The 27,086-nt window shown below is 33.8% G+C and overlaps 2 protein-coding genes across 3 annotated transcripts; one reads left to right on the top strand and one right to left on the bottom strand.

The window, feature by feature from the left end:
- Nucleotides 1-1,537: 1,537 nt before the first annotated feature.
- Nucleotides 1,538-12,759, bottom strand: LOC130946430 (transcription initiation factor TFIID subunit 13-like). The gene is made up of 5 exons (XM_057875183.1): nt 12,657-12,759; nt 12,469-12,506; nt 2,824-2,883; nt 2,622-2,696; nt 1,538-1,939 (listed from the first exon to the last, which is right to left on the bottom strand). The coding sequence occupies exons 1-5, from the start codon at nt 12,757-12,759 to the stop codon at nt 1,808-1,810; spliced, it is 408 nt and encodes a 135-aa protein (XP_057731166.1). The 3' UTR covers nt 1,538-1,807.
- Nucleotides 12,760-17,023: 4,264 nt separating this feature from the next.
- On the top strand, nt 17,024-25,194 carry LOC130944606 (transcription initiation factor TFIID subunit 13-like). Of its 2 annotated transcripts, XM_057872998.1 has the most exons (9): nt 17,024-17,481; nt 22,138-22,189; nt 22,289-22,367; nt 22,802-22,831; nt 23,405-23,508; nt 23,661-23,698; nt 23,800-23,859; nt 23,988-24,062; nt 24,751-25,194. In XM_057872998.1, exons 5-9 carry the CDS (start codon nt 23,406-23,408, stop codon nt 24,880-24,882), a joined length of 408 nt encoding a protein of 135 aa, XP_057728981.1. In that variant the 5' UTR covers nt 17,024-17,481; nt 22,138-22,189; nt 22,289-22,367; nt 22,802-22,831; nt 23,405; the 3' UTR covers nt 24,883-25,194. The 2 variants fall into 2 exon arrangements, with proteins under 2 accessions (XP_057728981.1, XP_057728980.1); XM_057872997.1 differs by having other exon boundaries at nt 22,802-23,508.
- Nucleotides 25,195-27,086: the final 1,892 nt, after the last annotated feature.

Below are 27,086 nucleotides of genomic sequence, written 5' to 3'. Positions count from 1 at the left end.
AGAGGGAAATAGAATCACAAATTAGGAAGCATCAACTAAATCAAAGGTACAAAGATAAGAAGAGATAAAGTGGCCTAATAGCAACCCCCATTAATCAAACGAAAACTATGGAACATTGAACTAAACCAATTGAATTCAGTTACTGAAAGCGTTACATATAATCTGAACCATAGAAAAAGTGAAGAGCACAAAATTTTACTTGGAAGACACATCCAACTAAGTTTATACAGATAACACACATTAGTCTAACAAAGACACACCTAAAAAATTATTAGTCAAAAGACACAATCCACATCAGAAAATAGTATAGGTTTCAACTTTTTCCTTACTAAAAGCCCCATATCTTTGAGGAAGCGTCGACTAAACCCAAGGTATAAACATAAGAAGAGAAAAATTCTTTCAATAGCAGCCTCTATTAGTCACACAAAAATGATGAAACATTGACCAAACCACAATTAAATTCAGTTCATGACAAGAAATTTTAAGATTAGACACATTAATCTAGCAAAGACACTTCTAAATGGGTATTCACTCAAAAGACACACCCATGAAATATTTCAACATCAACATATACTAATCCAGCAAAAACAATAAGTGATAATTAGCATACTTAACATGAACAAAATAAATTATATTTAGTAACTGACAAATATCCATTTAACATGAACAACGGAACATAGCATAAAAACAAATTTAACTTAAAGACCTAAACATGTTCTAGCCAGAGATTCTAATTTCATCAATTGAAATCCATATGATACTATACTTATAATAAGAACATGCAAGATACATAAATAAGTACTAACCAAGGAGGTCACTCAATAGCAGATTCACGGCAGTACAAGGTGAACCGGAGCAGCATGCGTACAGATCCAAGCACGGGTAAGGTGCCGTCGTCTGGACGGCTAGGTGGTGACCTTCAATTAAAGCTCGCCGACGGAAGACCTGTGTCACCACTGATGGAAGCTTGCCGGCGGAGGCTATAATGTGTGATGCAATTGCGGGTGGAATCGTTGGCAGCGCTGACCTGGATTGACGCCGGCGACGGAAATGCGTCGGAGGTTGACTGTCCGAAGACGCAGCCGTCACGGGTTTTGGGTGGGGGAAGGTGTTCTGCACGGTGAAAATCAATGTGAATTAGGTTTACTATTTGGTAAATTGGGTTAACTATGTGTAATTAGGGGTGTGTTAATTTATGATTTATGGGCTTTGGATCCAGCCCAATAGAAATTGGCAAAAGTTGGCAGACTCCTTCTTGGTAACGTAGCGGGGTTGTTAAGTTTATCTAAGTTCAAGTTTGGCTCATTTAATTTGTGAGCTCAATTCCAAGCTCAAGCTCGGCTCACTAGTTCAACTTGTCGAGCTCGAACTCAAACTAGCTTATGAACTGGTTTGACTTACTTCCAATTCTAGTTTGTGTCAATATAATTTATGTTTAACAATTCTATACCAAAATCGATTTTGATTAATGTTGGATAACCTTTTAATTTCCTAGCTAATTCTCTGTTCAACTACATTAAGAATACAATATACATCATAACAAAAAATATCCTGCTAAGACCAAATAATTTCTTTTTGGTTTAAGATAGTTACTCTAGGGTGTTAAAAATTATTTTCTTCTAATCACAAGATCATGGACACAATAAATAGGAGAACAAATATATTAGGAAGTTACAATTCAACTATTTAAATATCTAGGTTGGCTATTTTCAAATGTAAGACATACTCAAATTCCAAAAATTTGATCTAGAGATGTCAGAACAGGAATGGTGTATTTGGTGCAATTCAATGATCTTTTTCTCATTCATCATTCAACTGGTTCGTCCACTTCAAAAACCTTCCTCAATTTCTCTTCATCTGATTCGAAAACCTTTCTTGCCTGTTTCAGCTTTTCATTCATAGATAACAATTCTGTACATCGATTAAGTTTTGGCAAATCCTGCAGCACAGCAGTAGTAAAAAAGTTGAGATTAATCCTGAACAAAAATGTTCAATCATGTATTATAATGTAAGGTGCACTGGCCTAAATCAAGCTATCGTGTATCAGAATGGTCACAATACAAATATTTTGTAGTGTGGAGTCACACAATTTCAGATATACCAATAATTTTTTATATTTCTTAACAGTTACTGTGTTGTATTACACAATGTCACAATGATCCTTTAATGGTAAAGAGTGAAGATTGTATGAGCCTTAACCTGTTTTGATAGATATATTTAGGATTAAAAATAATTTAAGAAACACGGCTACATTAGATGCACCTTCTTGCATGTTTCACACACTTGACTTTTAGTTTAGTTTCAACTTGCGGATTGGTTGACAAAAACTTTAAAAATCTAGCATAAAAAACTGAATTGGATTAATGTTTATGGATACTTGAAAGTTTGAACAAATTATGAAGAATTAGCCATTTAGCCTCTTAATCCATGACAGTACAGCTTCATATATCATGCCTCAAAGCAATTGAAGAGCAAATGGGACAAGATTTCAATGAGTGGTTTCCTTTGAGATATTTCATTCAACGCAGAAACTAAAAGAACTCCAGAGAGTTCGAGAATAGAACATAATCTTCAATTCTTCATGATAATTATTTGAAATTCTTTTATGAACAAAGAAGTACCTTGCGAATCAAATAAAGGAAATCCTCAACTGATAGTTTCCCTCTCTGTGATCCAATATCTTGAGCTTTATGTACCTTCGTAAGAAAAAATTTCAAAGCACAATAACAACAAAAAATTCAAATTAATCCAGAACACCGTAATTCAGTTGAACAAGAACAATAAAAAATTAGGTTGAAAAAATAAATAAACAAATTTGGTTACCAATTCCGTGACATATTCCACAATAATATCCTCCATAAGCGCCACACTTTTAGGAAGAGGCTAATTGTGCAAAACATAAAATAGTTCAAAGTTTAATAGCCATTAAATTCACATCCCAAAAAGTAATTAAGAAATTAAAGAAAATGGTTTAGGTCACTTACATTGGGATCATCTCCAAAGCCGTACATCATATGCTGCACTGTATTAGCAAGCATAGAGAAAATTATTAGTGATAGTTACATGCATAACTTGCAAAGAACTTTTTTTCCCTTTCTCTTCAAAGAAAAGGAAAAAGAAAAAAGAAAATTGCAACGAAAAAAGGAAGGTTGGATAGGGGTGATTACTGATGTTCTTTTTGGAAAACTCCTCTTTTGCGCTTTGAAAAAGTTTCGGAAGGTTGAGAAGAAGCAATTCTTGGTTTCGACGAGCTTCCACCACCGTAACTGCTCATTCTTCCGCACAAGAAGAAGAAGAAGGAATGAATGACGATGAGTTTCTTTCTTTCCACTTCACAAGCCGGTTTTTCTTTTTTGTGTGTGTGTGTGACATTTTGGGCCTAGATTTTATGTTTGGACTTCTTATATTCTTGGGATTACTGGGCTAGCACCTAGAAGTCCAGTTTTTTTATAAATCCAACTTCGGCCCAGGTGAAATGGATGGCTCACATTAGTAGGATAATGAATTAATGATGTTTTTCACCTGTAGCCTTTAATTTATTTTATGATGATTTTACTGATTCTAGTTCAAACACTTCACAACCATTTGTTGGTTAAATTGAATTGGGCGACGGTTGGCATAAAACTCATTAAATTGTAACGAACCTTTCCTTAAGCCTTAACCACAAATACCTAACTTCATAACCACTTTCGTAACTATTTATTGAACTTCTTACCTGTATGTTGCATCTATTATTGCTTTTATCCCCAAACTATATTCTTAAATGTCGATGCTATACTATATTATTGTTTACGTACACAAAAGAAAAATAGGTTAATGAAAAAAAGAAAAATAAAAAGAAAAAGAAGAAAGAGGAGAGTTGCACTGTTGCGTGCTTGTGTGGGGCGTGTGTTTTTGGCGAGTAGCAGATACCGATAACAGTTGCGCGTAGCCCGATAAAATAGCAAAATACTGTTCTTTCACGCTTTTACTGACACGTTACCGGATATTTGCAATTTTGCATGTTGTTCACCACTTTCATCGACACCACACCATGACGTGGCAATTCTTCGATGATGTTGGGGAACCTGTATTTGGAAAATGTGGGTCCAATTCCAAACACGCACTTTCCTACGAAAACTGCAAGGCTCAGAGAGTTCAGAGTTCTTCACTACCCGACATAGTAGCCTCCCCCTCACGTGAGGACCAAGCCCAAAATAAAAAAACCCCGTTCAAAGGGTTTATGAATTATGACTTTATGGCTAAGTGCCTAACCACAATCCAAACACGGAAAAGTCACCATTTTTTTCCTTCTTTCTCAATGTCAGCAGCCTGGACGACGACGTTTTGCATTCCTAAAATTATTTTTTGGTGACTTCCTGAAATAAGTAAATAACCTCTCAATGATTATTTAAGAATGTCACATTCAAGCCCAATAAAATTGTAATTAGATCATTCCATAGAAATCATCAATGTCTGATGATGAAATAGTGGGACATATGCAACGATTCCCTTACTGTAATTGAATTTAACTCATACTATGCCTCCACTTTTTTTATTTATTAAAAATTAATACAAAAGTTTTTTTTGGTGACTACACAAGTTTAATTTTAATAGGCATAAAGGATTTTATACATTATTTAATTAAATATATGCATTTAAATAACAATTCGATGATATATAATTAGATATTTTTAGAATTATTTTAGAAAAAAATTAAAGATCAATAATTTTAATTTATATTAGACTTGTGAGTCGAGGTCGGTTGTCAAATTATCTCACTGGAGCAATGAGATAAATACTTAGGCTCAGATCAAAATGGATCTAAAAAAATATAAAGTATGTAAAATGGATGATGTATCTTAGAGATATTTTGGTTCTCCTTACCTAGTCGGTGATAGTTATGACATCATATCTTATTTCGTCTGTCTAAAATAAAGAAGATATTTAAATGTTAGTTAGAGATTATAAGATCGATTTGAGACGTTAATAAAAAATAAAGTCGGTCTAAAATAAGAAAGATATTTAAAGTAAGTTAGATATTGTAGAGCAGGTTTGAGACGTTAAGAAAAAAAAGAGACAACCCTAGATATTTGGGTCAAATTCGTAACACATATTTTTAATTAATTATGATTAAAAATAATAAATCATATTGATTCTTAAATTTTACAAGTTTTTAATAAAATTAAAATTATAAAATGTATAATTTTAAACTTAAATTTTAAAATTAAAAAAATTCTATCTTTTTTAATTTTTTTGAAATATATTAACATTCGTCTTAGCGAAGTAAAAAAAGAAAAGAAAATATTTTGGCTGTGAGATACATAAAGAAGTTTGGTGAGCGGCTTTGATTCCATTGCCAATCCATGTTTTACTCATTTATTTATTTTTTATTTATACCTTGTCTGTCGCTTTAAATCCTCCCTCCTCTTTCTCTCTGTTTCATTCTTTCTTTTTGCATTTTGAATCCAAACTCCAACACAAAAACCCCAACTCTTTAGGAACAAATTTTACACCAAACTCCTAAAGAGCCCTGTAAAAAAAAATCATCGCTCTTCTCTTCTCCACCATCATTGCTTCACTTCTTCTCAAAACTAACATACAGAAAAAAGAGAAAAGAGAAGAAGAGAAAAAGGAATGGAATCTATCTGCTTAAACACCGGGATCTCAGGGATAGTTCCGCCGATCTCGATTACAGGCTCGTTAGACTCACGCGCCACCGCTAACTCAATCTCTTCTCAGCTCAAACTGCCGCCGCAGAAATCCTCCATGTTCTCCAGATTCTCCTTCTAGTGGCCGGGTGGAGCAGCAGCAACGACAACCAGTAATAGCCGGTACAAGGGTTTGGCACTCGATGACACCGTTTTGGATGAGAGAGATTCGAAAAAAGAAGAAAAGGCCATTCCAGATGAAGAAAACGAAGGAGAAGAAGGAGAAGGGCAAAACGGTAAGAAAAAGTATTCGTTACCAAGAAACTATATGCCAACCTTTGACAACAATAATTAATTTTTTTTATATTTTAAAAAAATAAAATTTGAATAATTAAGATTTAATCAAAATATATCCTTTCATTTTCATTTTCACTCAGAAACCCTAATCTCTCTCCCAAGCCCCACGCCGCCCTCTCTCCACCCTAGTCTCCTTGCATCTGTTGCCGCCCCTTCATCCACCGTTCGCGCAGAAAAGACAGTCAGCATCACGCGTCTGCTTCACCGTCATCACATCCCTTCGACCACCCTTCCTCGCGTGCAGCGGAGCTCCCACTCGTCGCCTCGCCGCCGCACGTCCTCCATCGCAGCTGCGACGCATCCCCGCCTTGCCGGTGCACCGTCTAGAATTCGCGAGCTCCCGTCGCCGCTAGGTATAACCATTGATGCAGCACGCCTCGCGCTACACACATCTGAGTTTTTGCCACTGTAGGCCTTCTGAGCCAGCACTGCCTGTCCTTCCACGTCAATCTCCTCTTGCTGCCAGTCCGTTCTATTTGGTCGCTGCTGCAGGCCTCCCGAGAGAGCAACGCAGGCGGATTGTTTTTGAATTTGAATCAGGTACAGTCACTCAATGGTTCAATCTCCCTCTCCAAATTTCTGATTTGTCCAACTGCATGTGTATGGTGTTTGAATTTTAGAGGATCAAGTATGTTATTCACTGTTTTTGGAATTTTTGTTGGTGTTATATGTGAATCCACAAGTATATGGTGTTTGAATTTTGAAATTGTTTTTACTGGCTGCAGTCCCAACTCTTTGACGCACCACGGCGGCTCGCTGCAATAAATGCAATCATGGAGAAGCTGTGTTTTTTCAGGTAAATTTCATCTCAATGGCATTGAAGAATTGCTTTTCTTGTTATTTGATTTGATATTAAATATTTGAGGAAAGGGAGAAGAGGGTGTTCCAATCCAATATATGGGCAATTCCAAATTTCCAATGATTGTGTATCCCATAAGTAAGATTCTGATTTTGCAATTTAGGAATTTTGCTCTGTTGTGTGTGTTCATGGAATAATAAGTAGAGCCATTTATTTGACTCGTTGAAAATCATGAATTATTTTGTGGATAAATTAAAATCTTGACTAGTCAGTAAAGATTTCAACTTGTATCACCTACTAAAGAACAAAATTTTTCTAAGGAAAGCCTGTGAGTGTTGTTGCTTCAACAGGAATATTTCTAACTTAAACTTCATTCTATAATGCACTGAATATGTTTGTAATCTTACTCCCTTAAGCTGTGAATTTTTCATTTTTTGAGGTTTCAGATGTGTCTTTTTCTATTATTTTACATGTTTCTTTTTTATATATTCTGAATGTTTCTATTTCGTAAGTTTCAATTTTTTTTCTGTTTTGGATTTTTTTTGTTAAAGGTTTTGAATTATTTTTGTTATTGTACATTTGCAAAGTAAAAAACATACAAGAAGAAGATGACGACATCCGAAAATAGTCTTTACATGAGAGTTCTGGTTGTTGATGATGATCCAACATAGCTCAAGATCCTTGAAAAGATGCTCAAGAAATGCTCTTACCAAGGTAATTAGTAACTGTTTCTTTTACTCATCATATCATTGCTATGGTTTGTTGATATTATTAGGGTCCAATTGTTAATATAATAAGGGATGATGTTTTCTTTCCTTTTCTTTTCTATTTTAGAATAGTTACAATTTCTTGTTGCTGCTGCGTGTTTATACAAGTGACTCTTATTACAAATAAAACAAGCATATCTTATATATCCTACTCTGAATCTGATCTCTTGTTTTTCAGTGACTACATGTTGTTTGGCAACCGAGGTTCTGAAGAAGCTTCAAGAGAGGAAAGATATATGATTTGGTGTGGATTATTTTTTAATGCAAATCAGATGTTCCAACTATGATATATGATTTGTTTTTGGTGGAATTCTTTTATGCAAGTTGTATGTTTCCTTTTAAATTTGTTCTAATTTTTGTCTTGGTAGGTAGCAACAGTGATAATTTTGTGCATTTTTTTATCTTTTGCAAATTAGTAGTGGAATTTTTATGTAAATCAGTTGATGATTATCAACTTGAGTTTTGCTAGTTGCTTAATTAGCTTGATGAAATATGCATATATGGCTCCACAGCAATATGATTCACATTAAACTTGTGTGCTTAATTAATAATTTTGCATTATTTATGCTTCAATTCATCGCGGCGCATACATTGATGCACATTATTCTTTTTAAATTGGATATTACTACTCTCTTTAATTTGCTTGCTTTCTTTTTGTTCAAATGTATATACTATGGAAGAGTTTCACCTAATAAAAAAAGGCACGCAAATTTTGAATGTGTGGGGTAAATGCTTCCAAATTAAATATTGCTATTTGTATACTATTTCTTATCCTTTGGGCGCACATTTCAATTGTTAATTTGGGAATAAATTCTCACAATTGCGATTAATAATTGAAGATTAAATATTTGCATTTTAACTTAAATAAACAATCTAATGAGTTCTTTAATATTTTTTCATTTTTTTATTATTTAATGGTGAGCATTATTTTATCTTCCGCAGTATAGTAGTAGCTTTTTTTATATAAACCAATGGAAATTTTTTGTTTATTATGTTGGATCAAAAAGTAATTATTGGTATTTTTTATTTGATTCACTCTACACTTTTAGAGAATTTTGAATCAACACTAGTTATATAAGTTCTATTTGTGGAGGAAACAACTTGGGAGCTTCTGGTTAGTAAAAGTCAATTTTCCAAGTTTATATTGGCAAGTTTTTAAAGAAATATATTTTTTTTTTGGTTTACTAAAAGAAATTATTAGGAAGACAATGCACAAAAATCATATCCTCTCAAGACACTACTTATTAAGACACATCTACAAAAGACACTTCCATAAATAGATGTATAACAAAGACACTTCCATTAAAAAGACATATCCTTTGAACACACTTCTAATAGAAGACACCTCCATTAAAAAGATATATCATTTAAAAAGATATATCTTCTGAAGATATATACACAAACGACACTTCCGTTAAAGAAGACGCATTTCTAGAAGACAAGTCTATTAAAAGACACATGTATAAAAAAGACACATCCTTTTAATAAAACATGCATAAAAAGACACTTCCATTGATAAAACTTACCACCTGAAGACACTTCCAATAGAAGACATATCCATTAAAAAGACATCTCATTTAAAAAGATATATTCTTTGATTACACATTCACAAAAGACACCTCCATAAAAAGACACATTCTGAGAAGACATGTCCATTAAAAAGACACATGTAAAGACATATCCTCTGAAGTCACATTTACCAAAAGGCACTATCATATAATCACACATGCATTAAAGTAGACGCGTACAATGAAGTTATAAAGGGAATACACTTCTATAAAAGTTGCTTCAGAATAGTAACTTGTTAAAACAAACCAACTGTATGTCGGAAATAAAATGACACTTCTATTTTTGCTATCCTCGCTTGAGCCTGATTTTTTTCCAGATCTCTCATCATGTCAGCAATATAACAGGATGAGCACCTTGACTCCAATTGTTTCTGTCAGCATATGAAGCGACCATGAGAGAAAAATAGAATCACAAATTAGGAAGCATCAACTAAATCAAAGGTACAAAGATAAGAAGAGATAAAGTGGCCTAATAGCAACCCCCAATAATTAAACAAAAACTATGGAACATTGAACTAAACCAATTGAATTCGGTTACTGAAAGCGTTACATATAATCTGAACCATAGAAAAGTGAAGAGCACAAAACTTTACTTGGAAGACACATCCAACTAAGTTTATACAGATAACACACATTAGTCTAACAAAGACACATCTAAGAAATTATTAGTCAAAAGACACAATCCACATCGAAAAATAGTATAAGTTTCAACTTTTTCCTTACCAAAAACCCCATATCTTTGAGGAAGCGTCGACTAAACCCAAGGTATAAACATAAGAAGAGAAAAATTCTTTCAATAGCAGCCTCTATTAGTCACACAAAAATGATGAGACATTGACCAAATCACAATTAAATTCAGTTCATGACAAGCAATTTTAAGATTAGACACATTAATCTAGCAAAGACACTTCTAAGTGGGTATTCACTCAAAAGACACACCCATGAAATATTTCAACATCAACATATACTAATCCAGCAAAAACAATAAGTGATAATTAGCATACTTAACATGAACAAAATAAATTATATTCAGTAACTGACAAATATCCATTTAACATGAACAACGGAACATAGCATAAAAACAAATTTAATTTAAAGACCTAAACATGTTCTAGCCAGAGATTCTAATTTCATCAATTGAAATCCATATGATACTATACTTATAATAAGATCATGCAAGATACATAAATAAGTACTAACCAAGGAGGTCACTCAATAGCAGATTCACGGCAGTACAAGGTGAACCGGAGCAGCATGCGTACAGATCCGAGCACGGGTAAGGTGCCGTCGTCTGGACGGCTAGGTGGTGACCTTCAATCAAAGCTCGCCGACGGAAGACCTGTGTCACCACTGATGGAAGCTTGCCGGCGGAGGCTATAATGGGTGATGCAATTGCGGGTGGAATCGTTGGCAGCGCTGACCTGGATTGACGCCGGCGACGGGAACGCGTCGGAGGTTGACTGTCCGAAGACGCAGCCGTCACGGGTTTTGGGTGGGGGAAGGTGTTCTGCATGGTGAAAATCAATGTGAATTAGGTTTACTATTTGGTAAATTGGGTTAACCATGTGTAATTAGGGGTGTGTTAATTTATGATTTATGGGCTTTGGATCCAGCCCAATAGAAATTGGCAAAAGTTGGCAGACTCCTTCTTGGTAACGTAGCGGGGTTGTTAAGTTTATCTAAGTTCAAGTTCGGCTCATTTAATTTGTGAGCACAATTCCAAGCTCAAGCTCGGCTCACCAGTTCAACTTGTCGAGCTCGAACTCGAACCGGCTTATGAACTGGTTTGACTTACTTCCAATTCTAGTTTGTGTCAATATAATTTATGTTTAACAATTCTATACCAAAATTGATTTTGATAAATGTTGGATAAGCTTTTAATTTCCTAGCTAATTCTCTGTTCAACTACATTAAGAATACGATATACATCATAACAAAAAATATCCTGCTAAGACCAAATAATTTCTTTTTGGTTTAAGATAGTTACTCTAGGGTGTTAAAAATTATTTTCTTCTAATCACAAGATCATGGACACAATAAATAGGAGAACAAATATATTAGGAAGTTACAATTCAACTATTTAAATATCTAGGTTGGCTATTTTCAAATGTAAGACATACTCAAATTCCAAAAATTTGATCTAGAGATGTCAGAACAGGAATGGTGTATTCGGTGCAATTCAATGATCTTTTTCTCATTCATCATTCAACTGGTTCATCCACTTCAAAAACCTTCCTCAGTTTCTCTTCATCTGATTCGAAAACCTTTCTTGCCCTTTTCAGCTTTTCATTCATAGATAACAATTCTGTACATCGATTAAGTTTTGGCAAATCCTGCAGCACAGCAGTAGTAAAAAAGTTGAGATTAATCCTGAACAAAAATGTTCAATCATGTATTATAATGTAAGGTGCATTGGCCTAAATCAAGCTATCGTGTATCAGAATGGTCACAATACAAATATTTTGTAGTGTGGAGTCACACAATTTCAGATATACCAATAATTTTTTATATTTCTTAACAGTTACTGTGTTGTATTACACAATGTCACAATGATCCTTTAATGGTAAAGAGTGAAGATTGTATGAGCCTTAACCTGTTTTGATAGATATATTTAGGGTTAAAAATAATTTAAGAAACACGGCTACATTAGATGCACCTTCTTGCATGTTTCACACACTTGACTTTTAGTTTAGTTTCAACTTGCGGATTGGTTGACAAAAACTTTAAAAATCTAGCATAAAAAACTGAATTGGATTAATGTTTATGGATACTTGAAAGTTTGAACAAATTATGAAGAATTAGCCATTTAGCCTCTTAATCCATGATAGTACAGCTTCATATATCATGCCTCAGAGCAATTGAAGAGAAAATGGGACAAGATTTCAATGAGTGGTTTCCTTTGAGATATTTCATTCAACGCAGAAACTAAAAGAACTCCAGAGAGTTCGAGAATAGAACATAATCTTCAATTCTTCATGATAATTATTTGAAATTCTTTTATGAACAAAGAAGTACCTTGCAATTTCAAATAAAGGAAATCCTCAACTGATAGTTTCCCTCTCTGTGATCCAATATCTTGAGCTTTATGTACCTTCGTAAGAAAAAATTTCAAAGCACAATAACAACAAAAAATTCAAATTAATCCAGAACACCGTAATTCAGTTGAACAAGAACAATGAAAAATTAGGTTGAAAAAATAAATAAATAAATAATATCCTCCATAAGCGCCACACTTTCAGGAAGTGGCTAATTGTGCAAAACATAAAATAGTTCAAAGTTTAATAGCCATTAAATTCACATCCCAAAAAGTAATTAAGAAATTAAAGAAAATGGTTTAGGTCACTTACATTGGGATCATCTCCAAAGCCGTACATCATATGCTGCACTGTATTAGCAAGCATAGAGAAAATTATTAGTGATAGTTACATGCATAACTTGCAAAGAACTTTTTTTTTCCTTTCTCTTCAAAGAAAAGGAAAAAGAAAACAGAAAATTGCAACGAAAAAAGGAAGGTTGTATAGGGGTGATTATTGACGTTCTTTTTGGAAAACTCCTCTTTTGCACTTTGAAGAAGTTTCGGAAGGTTGAGAAGAAGCAATTCTTGGTTTCGACGAGCTTCCACCACCGCAACTGCTCATTTTTCCGCACAAGAAGAAGAAGAAGGAATGAACGACGATGAGTTTCTTTCTTTCCACTTCACAAGCCGATTTTTCTTTTTTGTGTGTGTGTGTGACATTTTGGGCCTAGATTTTATGTTTGGGCTTCTGATATTCTTGGGATTACTGGGCTAGTACCTAGAAGTCCAGTTTTTTTATAAATCCAACTTCGGCCCAGGTGAAACGGATGGCTCACATTAGTAGGATAATGAATTAATGATGTTTTTCACCTGTAGCCTTTAATTTATTTTATGATGATTTTACTGATTATAGTTCAAACATTTCACAACCATTTGTTGGTTAGGCTAAATTGGGCGACGGTTGGCATAAAACTCATTAAATTGTAACGAACCTTTCCTTAAGCCTTAACCACAAATACCTAACTTCATAACTTTCATAACTATTTATTGAACCTCTTACCTGTATGCTGCATCTATTATTGCTTTTATCCCTAAACTATATTCCTAAATCCCGATGCTATACTATACTATTGTTTACGTACACAAAAGGAAAACATGTTAATGAAAAAAAGAAAAATAAAAAGAAAAAGAAGAAAGAGGAGAGTTGCACTGTTGCGTGCTTGTGTGGGGCGTGTGTTTTTGGCTGCTATACTATACTATACTATTCCTTGTGCTACTGCTGCGCGTCCCTAACCCCCAATCGAAACCTAACCTAGCTCTCTCTTCTCCAAATCTCGCCCTCTGCGCACCCAGCCACGGAGCCACCCACGTCCTTGAGTCTCGAGGCCGGCGGCGCCCACGTTCCTCCCACCACCTCGAAGCCTTCCTCCCAACTCCCAACGCCGAAGCCTTCCTCTTCGCGGATAGAGCAGAGATCCCCCACCGCTGGTGCACCACGAACACGAAGCCGTCGCACAATAGGCCAGGACCCACTGACCGCCACCACTCACTGACTCAACAGGCCAGCACAGCACCACGCCTGTGAGACGCCACCACCCAGCAGCGTTTCTGGGTTCTGGCCACGATCAACAGTTCAACACATCACCTCCCAGTCTCCCACCCAACCACCGATTCAAGTCAATATGGAGGCCGAGCCATCGATTCAGGTAATGTTTTTACCAATTGCTGTTTATTGATGCATTGTTGCTACTTGCTGTTTGTCAGGTAATGTTAGTAACTTGGTATTGATGAATTATTTTATTGTTGGTATTGTTGCTGGTTGCTGTTTATTGTTCATAGATGGAGCCCGAGCCACTGAGTCAGGTATGTAATTTGACTGAAATTGCTGTTTTGTTTGTTGTTCATTTCCAATTGCTGTTCTGTTGAATTACTGAAACTACTTCTGGTTTGTATTGTTGGTATTGTTGAATATGTGTTATCTGATAATATCTGAAAACTTTATCTGAAACTGCTTCTAGTTTATTATTATTATTAGTTTTTTTGGAAAAATAATATGAAATAAAAAATTACTTTTGAAGTGATTTAGTATGATTTATCAAGTGTTGGAAGTTCTGGATCTTGATAGGAAGAGATTGAAACCAGTATAGTAAGATAAATTTGAATAATGAGAAAATGGAAGCAGTTTTAAAATATTAGATTACCTTCGTCATTTTATCTAATGATTTAGTATATGTTATGAGAAACTGGATATTGTTAAATTACTTTGTTGAATTACTTTATTGTTGGTATTGTTGCTGGTTGTTAGTATTGTTCTGTTTTTAATTTATTTGTTGTGTTTCTTCTATTTATTGTTTTTTATCTATTGTGTTCCTTACGTCATGGCTTATTGTAATCCATTTAGGATTGATTTCTTTGTGATTTCATGTCATATTAGATCTTTGTAACTATTTATGTACATCAGTTGCCATTTTAAAGTCCCTTACAATGTTAACAGCAGCAACCATCTGCTGTAAAGCTCCTCCATTGTCTGTTGTACGATGTCATTGCAATATTCTTGCTTGATGACTAGAGAATGTGATCTCATCATACCACTGTGGTTTATAATACCGAAATTTTATTCATTACCACATAAAATGCAGTGGCTGTTCTTTTGTTCTTCTCTTTTATCTCTCGCAGGTCTACTTAATTAAAACAATTAATAAAAGCAAAATGACTATATTTTCCTTGACCATTGCACTTTGTTTTATTAAGCGATTTATGTTGTTTGTAAACTTCTGACATCATACTATGTAGGAGACAAACGCAGATGCACTAGATATGATAGTTGCTACTTCTTCTTTTTTTTTTGTCCTATTTCAAATTTTCTCATTTAAGATGAATTAGAGAAGAATATGCCATGTATTTGAAAATTTAAATCATGGAGTGTTTCAGAAGAGACATTTATATCAATGTGCATTCTTTAGAGTGAAAAACCATAACTCAATAATGTATTTGTTCTTTTAATTTAATTTATTATTTCTGCTATTTATTTATAGTAAGTTTAATGTATTTTGTTGGATCAAGACTTTGTTAGATATTGTGTATTTGTGCTTGTCGATTTCAATATTATGACTTTGTGAAATAGTATGATAGTATATTTTTTGAATTGATTGAAAAAATCGAACAAACCGAACCAAACAAAACCGATTTTAATTGGTTTGGTTTGGTTTGGATGGTCTCGATAAAAAAACCGAACCAAACCGAATCGTAGTTTAATTAAATGATTGGATCGGATGATTTTTCTCTAAAAAACCGAACCAAAACGCATCGCGAACACCCCTAATTGCAGCGGCAGTGGCTTCAGGGGCTGGTTCACTGCATGTTGACATATATCGTACTATAAGAATAAGAATAGACGAATGATATCGAAAACCAAGTTCTATTGTGCTGAACTTACATTTTAGATGGAGCTGGTAGCACCGTGGATGTGCTTTCATCAACTTTCTAGAGTTGTGGAGTGCTGCAGGGTTAGAGAAAACGAATCAAATTATAAAAAAAATCAACTACAGCTCAATTTTCATGATATACACCCAAATAATAACTAAATAGACCCGAATATTTTTCCTCACCTCTCTGTTAGGGGGATGGTTCAAATGGCGGCACAGGACTTGCTAATGTTGTCTGAGATGAAGGCATGCAGAGTTGAATTGAAACTCTAAACAAGGCAAAAATAATACATCAAGAAAATCCTTTAAAATAGATTATTAGAAGGTTGAAATTTAGTTGTAAAACTTACATATTAAGCAGTTCAGAGGGCGGTTAAAAAACGATCATCTGTTGTTGAGCTGGGTCACTTACCGATTCTTCTTCCCGACTCAACCTGAAATCCACCCAAATAAGAAAATAATTCGCCCAAATAATAACCAAATACACCCGGAAATGCTTTTTTTTAGAACTTACGTAGTTGCAGATTTTTGTTTTTTCCTACCTTTTTTTCTTGAATAAAACATTAAAGGGCTCTTTGTTCTAAAAAAAATATATACAGAATTAGAAGAATATGGTAAAAAAAGAATTAAAAAAATGGTATAAGACAAAGAAATTACATGCAATTCGAAGGTTTGTTTACACTGCTTTGATCCGTCTGTCTTTGAAACAAAGGATTAGTCTCGGTTGCTAAGTTCACCTCCGGCATTCTAAGTATAGAATAAATACCATTCAGTAAAAAATATTATTTAATTAATATTTTTTATTATTTTCAGAAAAATATATTTTTTATTTACAAATACACGTATCTTATTTACAGTGTAAACGAGATATACACGGGTCATATTCACCTGACTTATTTCATTTACCGTATAAATGAAATACATATAAAATTATCTCGTTTATAATGTAAATAAGATAAGACAGAAAAATAAATTTAATAATATTTTTAAATTATTTATTTCGATAATTATTATATTTATTTAATTTATTAAAATAAAAAATCCCTGATATATAAGATAAAAAGCCACGTATTACGTTCTTAGCATATTATGTGATTTTTTTTTATTTTACCAAAGATAGGAGACTCGAACTCGCAACCTCTTAATTGAGTATGGGGAGACTATGTCATTTGAGCTATTACTCATTGGCATATTATGTGATATTTGCTACGGTACGTTAATAAATTCATATGTATCGATACGTTAAAAATCAATGTTCTGAAAATCGGACCGGATTGGCCGGTTCAACCGGGAACCGGCAAAAAAAACGGTCCGATCCAGTGTGTAAAACCGCAAAATAAAAAACCACTCAAGAACCGCTGAACCGGCCGGTTACCGGTGGGTCGGACCGGACCGGAACCCGGCCGGTTTATAGAAAACCACGTCGTTTCCTTCCTTGAAAGGCAGAAAGCACGCGTTATCCCCATTCCCCCTTCTCCAACTCCTTCCTTCAGCAAAGAGCAAATTGCCCTAGCCTCCACCAAAGAAAGCAACCCTAGCCTCCACCAATAGTTGTCGCCGTCTGTCGGAGTGAGAGACTGCTGCCGCCGTCCATCGCATTCAAGAACTTCTGTCTTCGTGCTCTCGGGCCTCTCGCCGGATCCTCCACGTTGGGTGCTCGCATCTCGCCGTTCTCCTCTGTGCTCGGCTGCTCGCGCCTCCCTCCGCCATTGAGTGCTCGAGCTGTGCGTGTTGGTTGCTGCTTGTCGTCCGTCGTTATCTCTGCTCGATTCTGCCTCCCAGTCTCACTCGAGTCTTGTCTCAGTCACTGGCATCTCGTGGTTCGTCTGTCTCGTTGCCGGCGGCAGAAGCAACTCGTGGGGTTGTCTCTTGCTTCGTCGCCTTCCGTCGGGTGGTCGCCGACTCGCTGTCGACCGTTGGTGAGTCCCTGCACCATCCTTCCCTGTTCTCTCTTTCAGATTTTCCTTCTCCCTGTATTTTTGCATGTTGCTGAATTGCTAATCAAATTTTCCTTGTTGCTAATCTAAATGTTACTGTAAATTGGGACTTTACTTGGATTTGTTAAATTTGTTGCTGTAACTTGAATTTGTGGCTGAATTTGTTGCTTCCTAGTCACAGAATCAGAACAGAATACTTAGTTAGTGCTTGGTTGATTGGCTTTGCTCACTGATTGTATTTGATGATAAATTTTAAATTAACTTTTAAATTTTAAATTTGCAATTCACTGTTCCTTCAGTACTTTTTGTTGTTGTTAATCATTGTGATGAGCTTTATTAAAATTGGGCTGAAAACTGTTGAATCTTTTTTCATTTTTCATTGTTCTTAACTTCTGTTCTTATTAAAAAACTTGCTATTGGTGATCTTTTGATTTATTACATGCTTCATGTTTTTAATTTCACTCTGCTTCTAGGCTTTGAAATCAGTTTATGATAACTGTGATGCAATTATTTAGTTGGATATCGGATGTAATTATTGAGTTCAAGAGATTGAGTTTTTGATTTGCAAGGTGATTTTTGGTTGATTTTTTATTTAATTTGGTAATGGTGTTTATGATTGTGGTTATTTCAATGCATATTTGTCTCTCTGTTATTAGTCAAAGTCATGTCAAGGCCATGCAAATTTATTCAATGTAGTTAAGCATTACTTGCCTAGTCCAGTATGTATGCTCTCTGGTTCCCTAGAGTAAACATTTTGTGAATTCATGAATATTATAATGTTTCTTGGAGACAAATTCACAGGGGGAGCATTGTATAATCTCATGTTAACAACAGAGACAAAAATTCACCTCACTACACTACATAATCATGCATCTAAGCTCATATCTATTTCCAGTTAGTTTGTAGTTTTGTACTATACGCGATTTGTACATATCATCGTAAAAGAAAAAATAACATTGGTTACAATTGTTTGCTGAAAATGTGAACTTAAGTCATGAAAGTTGTTTGTATAATGTGAGATCTCAATGAATAAGTAGCTTCGCATTGTATTCAATGATTATGTTGTCTGAATGATAGTGTTGTCATGAGACAAAAAATGGGATGAGTTATATTTTAGGATGTTTATTTATAATTTTATTTTAAAACGGTTTTTTCGGTTGAACCACGGTTAGACCGGTTGGACCAATAAACCAGTGAACCAGTAACTAGAGCGGTTCGATGACCGGTCCGGTTCTCAGAACCTTGTTAAAAATATAGACAAATAGTAACAAGCCACGTGAAATTTATTTTTCACATCAGCATTTAATTTTTTTTAAATATATATTATATCACCACCTTTACTAATACACCCCTTTAATTAAATAAAAATAAAAATATATTTTTTATTTAATTTTATAAAAAATCTTAAACATCCTTCTTTTATTTGATTAGACAAAAATACCCTTTTAAATTAATCAAAATTTAAAATTAAACAATAAAACAAAACAAAAATATATCTAAAAAACAAAAAACAAAATAAAAAATTATTTCTGAAATCTGATTTCAAAAACCCTCTTCATCTTCTCAAGTTCTTCTCTCCTCTTCGTATCACTATCTCTCTTTCCCTGGAGCTCGGTCTCTCTCATCTCTCTCACCGTGGCGTCGCCGTCGCTCTCTGTCTCGTCATCGTCTTGCACATAGTCGCGCGCCTTCGTTGCGCTCTTCATCGCCCGCGGCAGAAGCAGCAGGTCCTGGGGCTCGTCGTCTTCTTGCTTCGAGTGTCGCCGTCAGCCTCCTTCGCGCAATCAGAAGCTGCTTCATGATTTGGTGAGTTCTAACAAAGGTAGGATTTTATTGTTCCAAGTTAGTTGAAACTTGAAACCGTGACGCTGATATTTTCTTCCCTTTTCATTGGAATCATCGAAACCAAAGCCACACACTGTTAAAACCAGTGTTCCTCCTTCGTAGTTTCCATCATTCATTGCAAGTTTTTCTCCATTTCCTCGCACACCATTCTCCATTCCTTCTTCGACCTCATCGCCACAAAGAATCCTTATATTCTCGCTCACCCACTTTGCTAGATCACACTGTGATTTGAGCTCAGCAGCTAAAAAAATCGGTTTTTGATTTGTGGGGTTTGTTCAAAATGACGTCTTTCACCATCCCTTGACCCAAGTGTCTCTCTTTTTCACATTTGGGATTGAACTCTCAGACCACACAACGGAACATGCACGTGGCTGGGTTGGGATTGAAGAAATCCCAGTCATTTGGATCTTTGGTTTGTGATTCAAACTCAATTGGGGTTCAGGTGTGTGTGATTTGTTCTGATTCCAAATGTGATTGTTTTTTTTTTTGTTCCTTTGTCGTGCTGGTTTATGTAGATTACATGTTTGAGATTTTGATTCTATGGTTTTGAAGCTGAAAATGTCGCTATAGAATGTTCAATTTTGATTATATTCTATCACCTTCAATTTCGATAGTGAAGGTTTGAAGCCTTGAGTTGAAGGTAAGAAGAGATAGTTTTCAAGTTTATTGGCTGGATTAAGAAATTTGGGTGCCGTGCTGGTAACTTGTTTCTTTTTTAGCATTTATCAGTTGTTAATTATTGTCTATGTTCTCATTTTAGCAATTCTATTGAAAAGTAGCAAAACCAGAAATGAGCACTGTCTACAAAAGCAAAGCATTTACAAAGTACTTAGTTGGAACATGCATAATATAAACACTAAACAACAAGAAACTCTCTCAGCTCATATTTGCTTGCATTTGCATGTCGGTTTTATCTCAATCAATATCTAAAAAGTAAAAACATCATGGTCTGGATCTTCAGTGGTAAACATAACAAGGTTGTTTTATCTAAGTGGTAGTTTTAATTTTACTATATATTTGTAGGACTTGTGGTTTTTTGAGACTGAAAATCGCAGTAACAATAACTTCAACGCTGCCATAAAACAGAATATAACACTGGAAAAGTGTTACACTAGACAATATAAAATTAGAATGGAAAAACATCTTAGGTGGTTTGGCCATGCGTAAAAAGAAAAGTATGTAAAGTCATGAACTCCGTCGGGTACACTAAAACAAAACTACTGCTGAATCCATATAAAAAAGATATAGATTAAAAATATTTATCTATATACATAGTTCTAATAAAATGTCATTTATTTGTTTGTATAACTCGCCCACTTAGTAGGAAAAGAGTTGATTGTTGTTTTATTTATACTACATAAGTTGATGCTTTGCCAGAGATAAAGGGCAATTCTACACCCAAAGTCCTCCTTAGATATAGAAGTATATAATAACAAGACTATGTACTTAGTCATGTCATCATAATCATTAATTAAGAACGAGAAACCAGCTTTACAATGACATTCTGCAAGTAATAAGGTGCAAGCGACCCAACTAATGGTAATGAATGAGAAGCTTAATTTTACCTAGCATAGCGAATAAGCAGATTATCAGGCTTAAAATCACCATGAAATGCTAAAAAATGAGAACATAGACAATAATTGAAGAAATCCCAATCATTCGGATCTTTGGTTTGTGATTCAAACTCAATTGGGGTTCAGGTGTGTGTGATTTGTTCTGATTCCAAATGTGATTGCCTTTATCGTGCCTGGTTTATGTATATTACATGTTTGAGATTTTGATTCTATGGTTTTGAAGCTGAAAATGTCGCATAGAATGTTCAATTTTGATTATATTCTATCACCTTCAATTTCGATAGTGAAGGTTTGAAGCCTTGATTCGAAGGTAAGAAGCGATAGTTTTCAAGTTTATTGGCTGAATTAAGAAATTTGGGTGCCGTGCAGTTAACTTGTTTCTTTTTTAGCATTTATCAGTTGTTAATTATTGTCTGTGTTCTTATTTTAGCAATTCTATTGAAAAGTATTCCAAAGTGCATATTTTTTTGAATTACACTGTAAGCGCATCTGTTCAATCAGGTCCTGTTTTTTTTAATACTTTGATATCTGATTTCTTGGCTGTCATTGGGATATGACCCGGTCATTTTATAAACACAGGTTTTGCTTGTTGTCAGCTCAATAAATTCTTATATGAATCAGATAAGATATTAACTGATTGATGAAACTGTCCTGTATGAACCACAATGATAGAAATAAAAATTTCCTTGGAGATGAATATACTTTGTTTTAAATTAAGGTTTCTTTTATATTGCATTCTTTCTCTTTTTTTTGCCGAAAATTTAATTTATTCAGTTAGAAATCAAGGTAACAAAGTCACTCCATTAAAGTCAAAACTTACTTATTTATTTGATGTAATTCCTAGGATACATGTGATTATTGTTTCATGCTCACTGAGAACTTGTATGGATATCTCCCTTTTTCAAGTTGGTGAAAAACAGATGCACAGGCCGAATTTGCCTCTTTAATTGCAAAGATAATTTATAACAATGAAATTAAAGGATTGGTTGTCATGGTTAAATTTATAGTTTACCTATTAGGTCCTAGATATCTTAGTATGCTATGTCTTATGTTTCTCAAATTCATCTGTTGCATGAATGATTCATATATGTATCTTTCCATATATCTCATTATCTATCTTCTTAAAGGTGTTGTTTCTTTGATGATTCCATCAATATCATTGTTTATTTAGTTGTTAATCCAACACTATGTTAATGTAAAATAAATTGAATGCTTCTAGGTTTGGGTAAAGTGGGGATAGAGACGCCAGTTCATTCCCTAGAACAAGCTAGGTAACGTAATTGATAATTTTTTATAATAGATCAGTTGTTCATTCCTTCAAGTTTTTCATTGTATGCTCATTTGTTTTTCTTTTTCAATGTTCATCTCAGGTGCAAGATTTACACTTTATTATTCCTGACTATTTCTTTTGAGTGGAGCAGTGATACACACCCGCTTTCTTATCAGCAGGTTAGTATTATGTTCATTAAAATTGCACTTTCATAGATATTCTGATATTTTGGAAACCATGAGAGTAGACTGTAAATTATTTTTTTTATTTTGCATATATATCAATTTTATAGATAACAAGTAATAACAAGCTACGTAGAATTTATTTTCCACATCAGCATTTAATTTTTTCTTTTTTAAATATGTACTATATCACCACTTTTACTAATACACCCCTTTAAAATAGCTGTGGCTTGGTCATACCGGCTTCAAATAGAAGGTTTTCTTTAAGACTTATTATTTTTACCTCCAATTGTATTTGACTTTTTTTTATTGCATTCTTGAATATATTAAATGCTTAAAATCATAGACACGTCTAGTGCATCAGTGAATTCTTTATTATAGTTGATGATTTACAGTGCCTGTTTCTTATCTTCCTTACCTTTTGTATTCAGGCTAAGGGAGGGGGACTTGCGTTTTGAAAGGTGATCTGTCTGAACGTTTTTCTTTTTTTCATTAACCTGTTTTCCTTTTGTGTACGTAAACAATAGTATAGTATAGCATCGGGATTTAGGAATATAGTTTGGGGATAAAAGCAATAATAGATGCAGCATACAGGTAAGAGGTTCAATAAATAGTTACGAAAGTGGTTATGAAGTTAGGTATTTGTGGTTAAGGCTTAAGGAAAGGTTCGTTACAATTTAATAAGTTTTATGCCAACCGTCGCCCAATTCAGCCTAACCAACAAATGGTTGTGAAGTGTTTGAACTAGAATCAGTAAAATCATCATAAAATAAATTAAAGGCTACAGGTAAAAAACATCATTAATTCATTATCCTACTAATGTGAGCCATCCGTTTCACCTGGGCCGAAGTTGGATTTATAAAAAAACTGGACTTCTAGGTGCTAGCCCAGTAATCCCAAGAATATCAGAAGCCCAAACATAAAATCTAGGCCCAAAATGTCACACACACACACAAAAAAGAAAAACCGGCTTGTGAAGTGGAAAGAAAGAAACTCATCGTCCTTCATTCCTTCTTCTTCTTCTTGTGCGGAAGAATGAGCAGTTACGGTGGTGGAAGCTCGTCGAAACCAAGAATTGCTTCTTCTCAACCTTTCGAAACTTCTTCAAAGCGCAAAAGAGGAGTTTTCCAAAAAGAACGTCAGTAATCACCCCTATCCAACCTTCCTTTTTTCGTTGCAATTTTCTGTTTTCTTTTTCCTTTTCTTTGAAGAGAAAGGAAAAAAAAAAAGTTCTTTGCAAGTTATGCATGTAACTGTCACTAATAATTTTCTCTATGCTTGCTAATACAGTGCAGCATATGATGTACGGCTTTGGAGATGATCCCAATGTAAGTGACCTAAACCATTTTCTTTAATTTCTTAATTACTTTTTGGGATGTGAATTTATTGGCTATTAAACTTTGAACTATTTTATGTTTTGCACAATTAGCCTCTTCCTGAAAGTGTGGCGCTTATGGAGGATATTATTGTGGAATATGTCACGGAATTGGTAACCAAATATATTTATTTATTTTTTCAACCTAATTTTTCATTGTTCTTGTTCAACTGAATTACGGTGTTCTGGATTAATTTGAATTTTTTGTTGTTATTGTGCTTTGAAATTTTTTTCTTACGAAGGTACATAAAGCTCAAGATATTGGATCACAGAGAGGGAAACTATCAGTTGAGGATTTCCTTTATTTGATTCGCAAGGTACTTCTTTGTTCATAAAAGAATTTCAAATAATTATCATGAAGAATTGAAGATTATGTTCTATTCTCGAACTCTCTGGAGTTCTTTTAGTTTCTGCGTTGAATGAAATATCTCAAAGGAAACCACTCATTGAAATCTTGTCCCATTTGCTCTTCAATTGCTTTGAGGCATGATATATGAAGCTGTACTGTCATGGATTAAGAGGCTAAATGGCTAATTCTGCATAATTTGTTCAAACTTTAAAGTATCCATAAACATTAATCCAATTCAGTTTTTTATGCTAGATTTTTAAAGTTTTTGTCAACCAATCCGCAAGTTGAAACTAAACTAAAAGTCAAGTGTGTGAAACATGCAAGAAGGTGCATCTAATGTAGCCGTGTTTCTTAAATTATTTTTAACCCTAAATATATCTATCAAAACAGGTTAAGGCTCATACAATCTTCACTCTTTACCATTAAAGGATCATTGTGACATTGTGTAATGTAATACAACACAGTAACTGTTAAGAAATATAAAAAATTATTGGTATATCTGAAATTGTGTGACTCCACACTACAAAATATTTGTATCGTGACCATTCTGATACACGATAGCTTGATTTAGGGCCAGTGCACCTTACATTATAATACATGATTGAACATTTTTGTTCAGGATTAATCCCAACTTTTTTACTGCTGCTGTGCTGCAGGATTTGCCAAAACTTAATCGATGTACAGAATTGTTGTCTATGAATGAAGAGCTGAAACAGGCAAGAAAGGTTTTCGAATCAGATGAAGAGAAATTGAGGAAGGTTTTTGAAGTGGACGAACCAGTTGAATGATGAATGAGAAAAAGATCATTGAATTGTACCGAATACACCATTCCTGTTCTGACATCTCTAGATCAAATTTTTGGAATTTGAGTATGTCTTACATTTGAAAATAGCCAACCTAGATATTTAAATAGTTGAATTGTAACTTCCTAATATATTTGTTCTCCTATTTATTGTGTCCATGATCTTGTGATTAGAAGAAAATAATTTTTAACACCCTAGAGTAACTATCTTAAACCAAAAAGAAATTATTTGGTCTTAGCAGGATATTTTTTTGTTATGATGTATATTGTATTCTTAATGTAGTTGAACAGAGAATTAGCTAGGAAATTAAAAGGTTATCCAACATTAATCAAAATCAATTTTGGTATAGAATTGTTAAACATAAATTATATTGATACAAACTAGAATTGGAAGTAAGTCAAACCAGTTCATAAGCCAGTTCGAGTTCGAGCTCGACAAGTTGAATTGGTGAGCCGAGCTTGAGCTTGGAATTGAGCTCACAAATTAAATGAGCCGAATTTAAACTTGGACCGGTGATCGAACCGGTGAGGTTACTGGGTTACTGAGTTATTGGTTCAACCGGTGGGTCACTAGTTGAACCGATTAACTCGGTATAATTAAATAATTATATAAAATTTAATTATTTTTTCTTTATTATAAGTACTTTTATTTTGTTTTTATAAAAATAGTTATCATTTTCAAATTTTAATACTTTATTAATTAATTTATATTTATTGTATTATTATATTATTATAAATAAAAACTTACATACAGTTAATTTTTATGCGAAGTTGATATTTAAAAATAGTTAGATGATTTGATAAGTTTAACTAAATATCATCTAATGATTTTCAACTATCAACTTCATATGAAAACAATTGCATGTGAGTCTTTACTTATTATTATATACTACAAGTATTTATTAAAAAAAATAATATTAATAGATATCATATAATCATGAAAAAAAAAAATAGTTTGTGATTAATAATTTTGTTTGTTTATCTTAATATATATATATATTAATAAAATTTATAGTTAAATAAAATATAATTGATTTAAAAATGAGGGACTTTAAAATTAAAATTAATTGAATATAAGTATAATAAAAAACTACTATATGTATTATAATTTGGATATAAGTTGGAAAGAAGCAGTTCAGCTTGGTGGCATGGGCGTCCTACTTGCATCTTTCATGTGACAAGTTCAAACCCCATTGTAGCCATTTTAAAAAATTTTCCAAAAAACACAAAGCTTTGACACTTGGCACGCTGGAGCATGAGGAGAGTATGGTGGACTTGCAGAATCCAGATGCGTCGTAGCTTCGCCTTCGGTTGGGACCGAGCGGTTCGGTCCGGGTCGGTTTTTACCGGTTTTGGCCGGTTCGTTCCGAGTCTAACCGGTTCATTTCGGTTTTCGGCTTTGAATGGTCTTATCTTTGGACCGGACCGGTATAAAATTTGGTTTACCGGTTTTTCGATCGAACCGGCCGGTCCGGTCCGGTTCTGCTAACTATGGGTAAACCGTAAACCTATCTCTCTTCTTTTCATTCAAGGATTGCATTGAACTTTGCAAGGAAATTAAAGGACAAAATTCCAGGAAGCATCAACCAACGAAATTATTTATATGTTGAAAAGTAGTAATTTTTTAAATAGAATAATTTTTTTTAATTGTGTTAGGAGTCATCCAACAGGACGGACACGTAGCATATGGAGTTTATGAATTTGTGTTAGCTTAACCAGAAATTTTTATTCAAATTATTGATATACAACTGTTATTGTACTAAAATGTATAAGAAGTTCTCAGAATTGAACGAGGTCAACCAGTCAAGTTATTAATTTAACTGCTAAATTATTAGTTAAACCGATAGAACTTATCTTATATAAATAAAAAAAATATTTAAAAATTAAAAATTAAAATTTAAAATATATATTTATTAATATTTTAAAAATAATTATGTATTAAATTTTAAAAATAATTAGTACAAAGATAAATATAAAATTAATCAATACTATTACAATAATATCTTAATTTGACACAATAAAAATAATAATTTATAAACTATATTAAACTAAATATATTTTTTTTTGTAACACATTATTTTTATATTAAATTGATTATTATTTTTTATTTTAAAATTTATTAATTAATTTATACCTATTACATTATATTATTTATGTGCAAATAATCATGTAATTTATTTATCTAAATTT

Source organism: Arachis stenosperma, chromosome 8 (genome assembly GCF_014773155.1).
Source record: "Arachis stenosperma cultivar V10309 chromosome 8, arast.V10309.gnm1.PFL2, whole genome shotgun sequence".
NCBI classification, from domain to species: Eukaryota; Viridiplantae; Streptophyta; class Magnoliopsida; order Fabales; family Fabaceae; genus Arachis; species Arachis stenosperma.
Note: the sequence above shows the minus strand (reverse complement) of the source record. Positions and strands in the feature narration are given on the sequence as shown.

Coding starts and splice junctions, on each gene's coding strand:
- LOC130946430 (XM_057875183.1), bottom strand. CDS start 12,759: ATGAGCAGTTGCGGTGGTGGAAGCTCGTCGAAACCAAGAATTGCTTCT. Junction 12,507..12,656: donor AGGAGTTTTCCAAAAAGAAC/GTCAATAATCAC, acceptor TTGCTAATACAG/TGCAGCATATGATGTACGGC. Junction 2,884..12,468: donor GCTTTGGAGATGATCCCAAT/GTAAGTGACCTA, acceptor TTGCACAATTAG/CCTCTTCCTAAAAGTGTGGC.
- LOC130944606 (XM_057872998.1), top strand. CDS start 23,406: ATGAGCAGTTACGGTGGTGGAAGCTCGTCGAAACCAAGAATTGCTTCT. Junction 23,699..23,799: donor GCTTTGGAGATGATCCCAAT/GTAAGTGACCTA, acceptor TTGCACAATTAG/CCTCTTCCTGAAAGTGTGGC. Junction 23,860..23,987: donor TGGAATATGTCACGGAATTG/GTAACCAAATAT, acceptor TTTCTTACGAAG/GTACATAAAGCTCAAGATAT.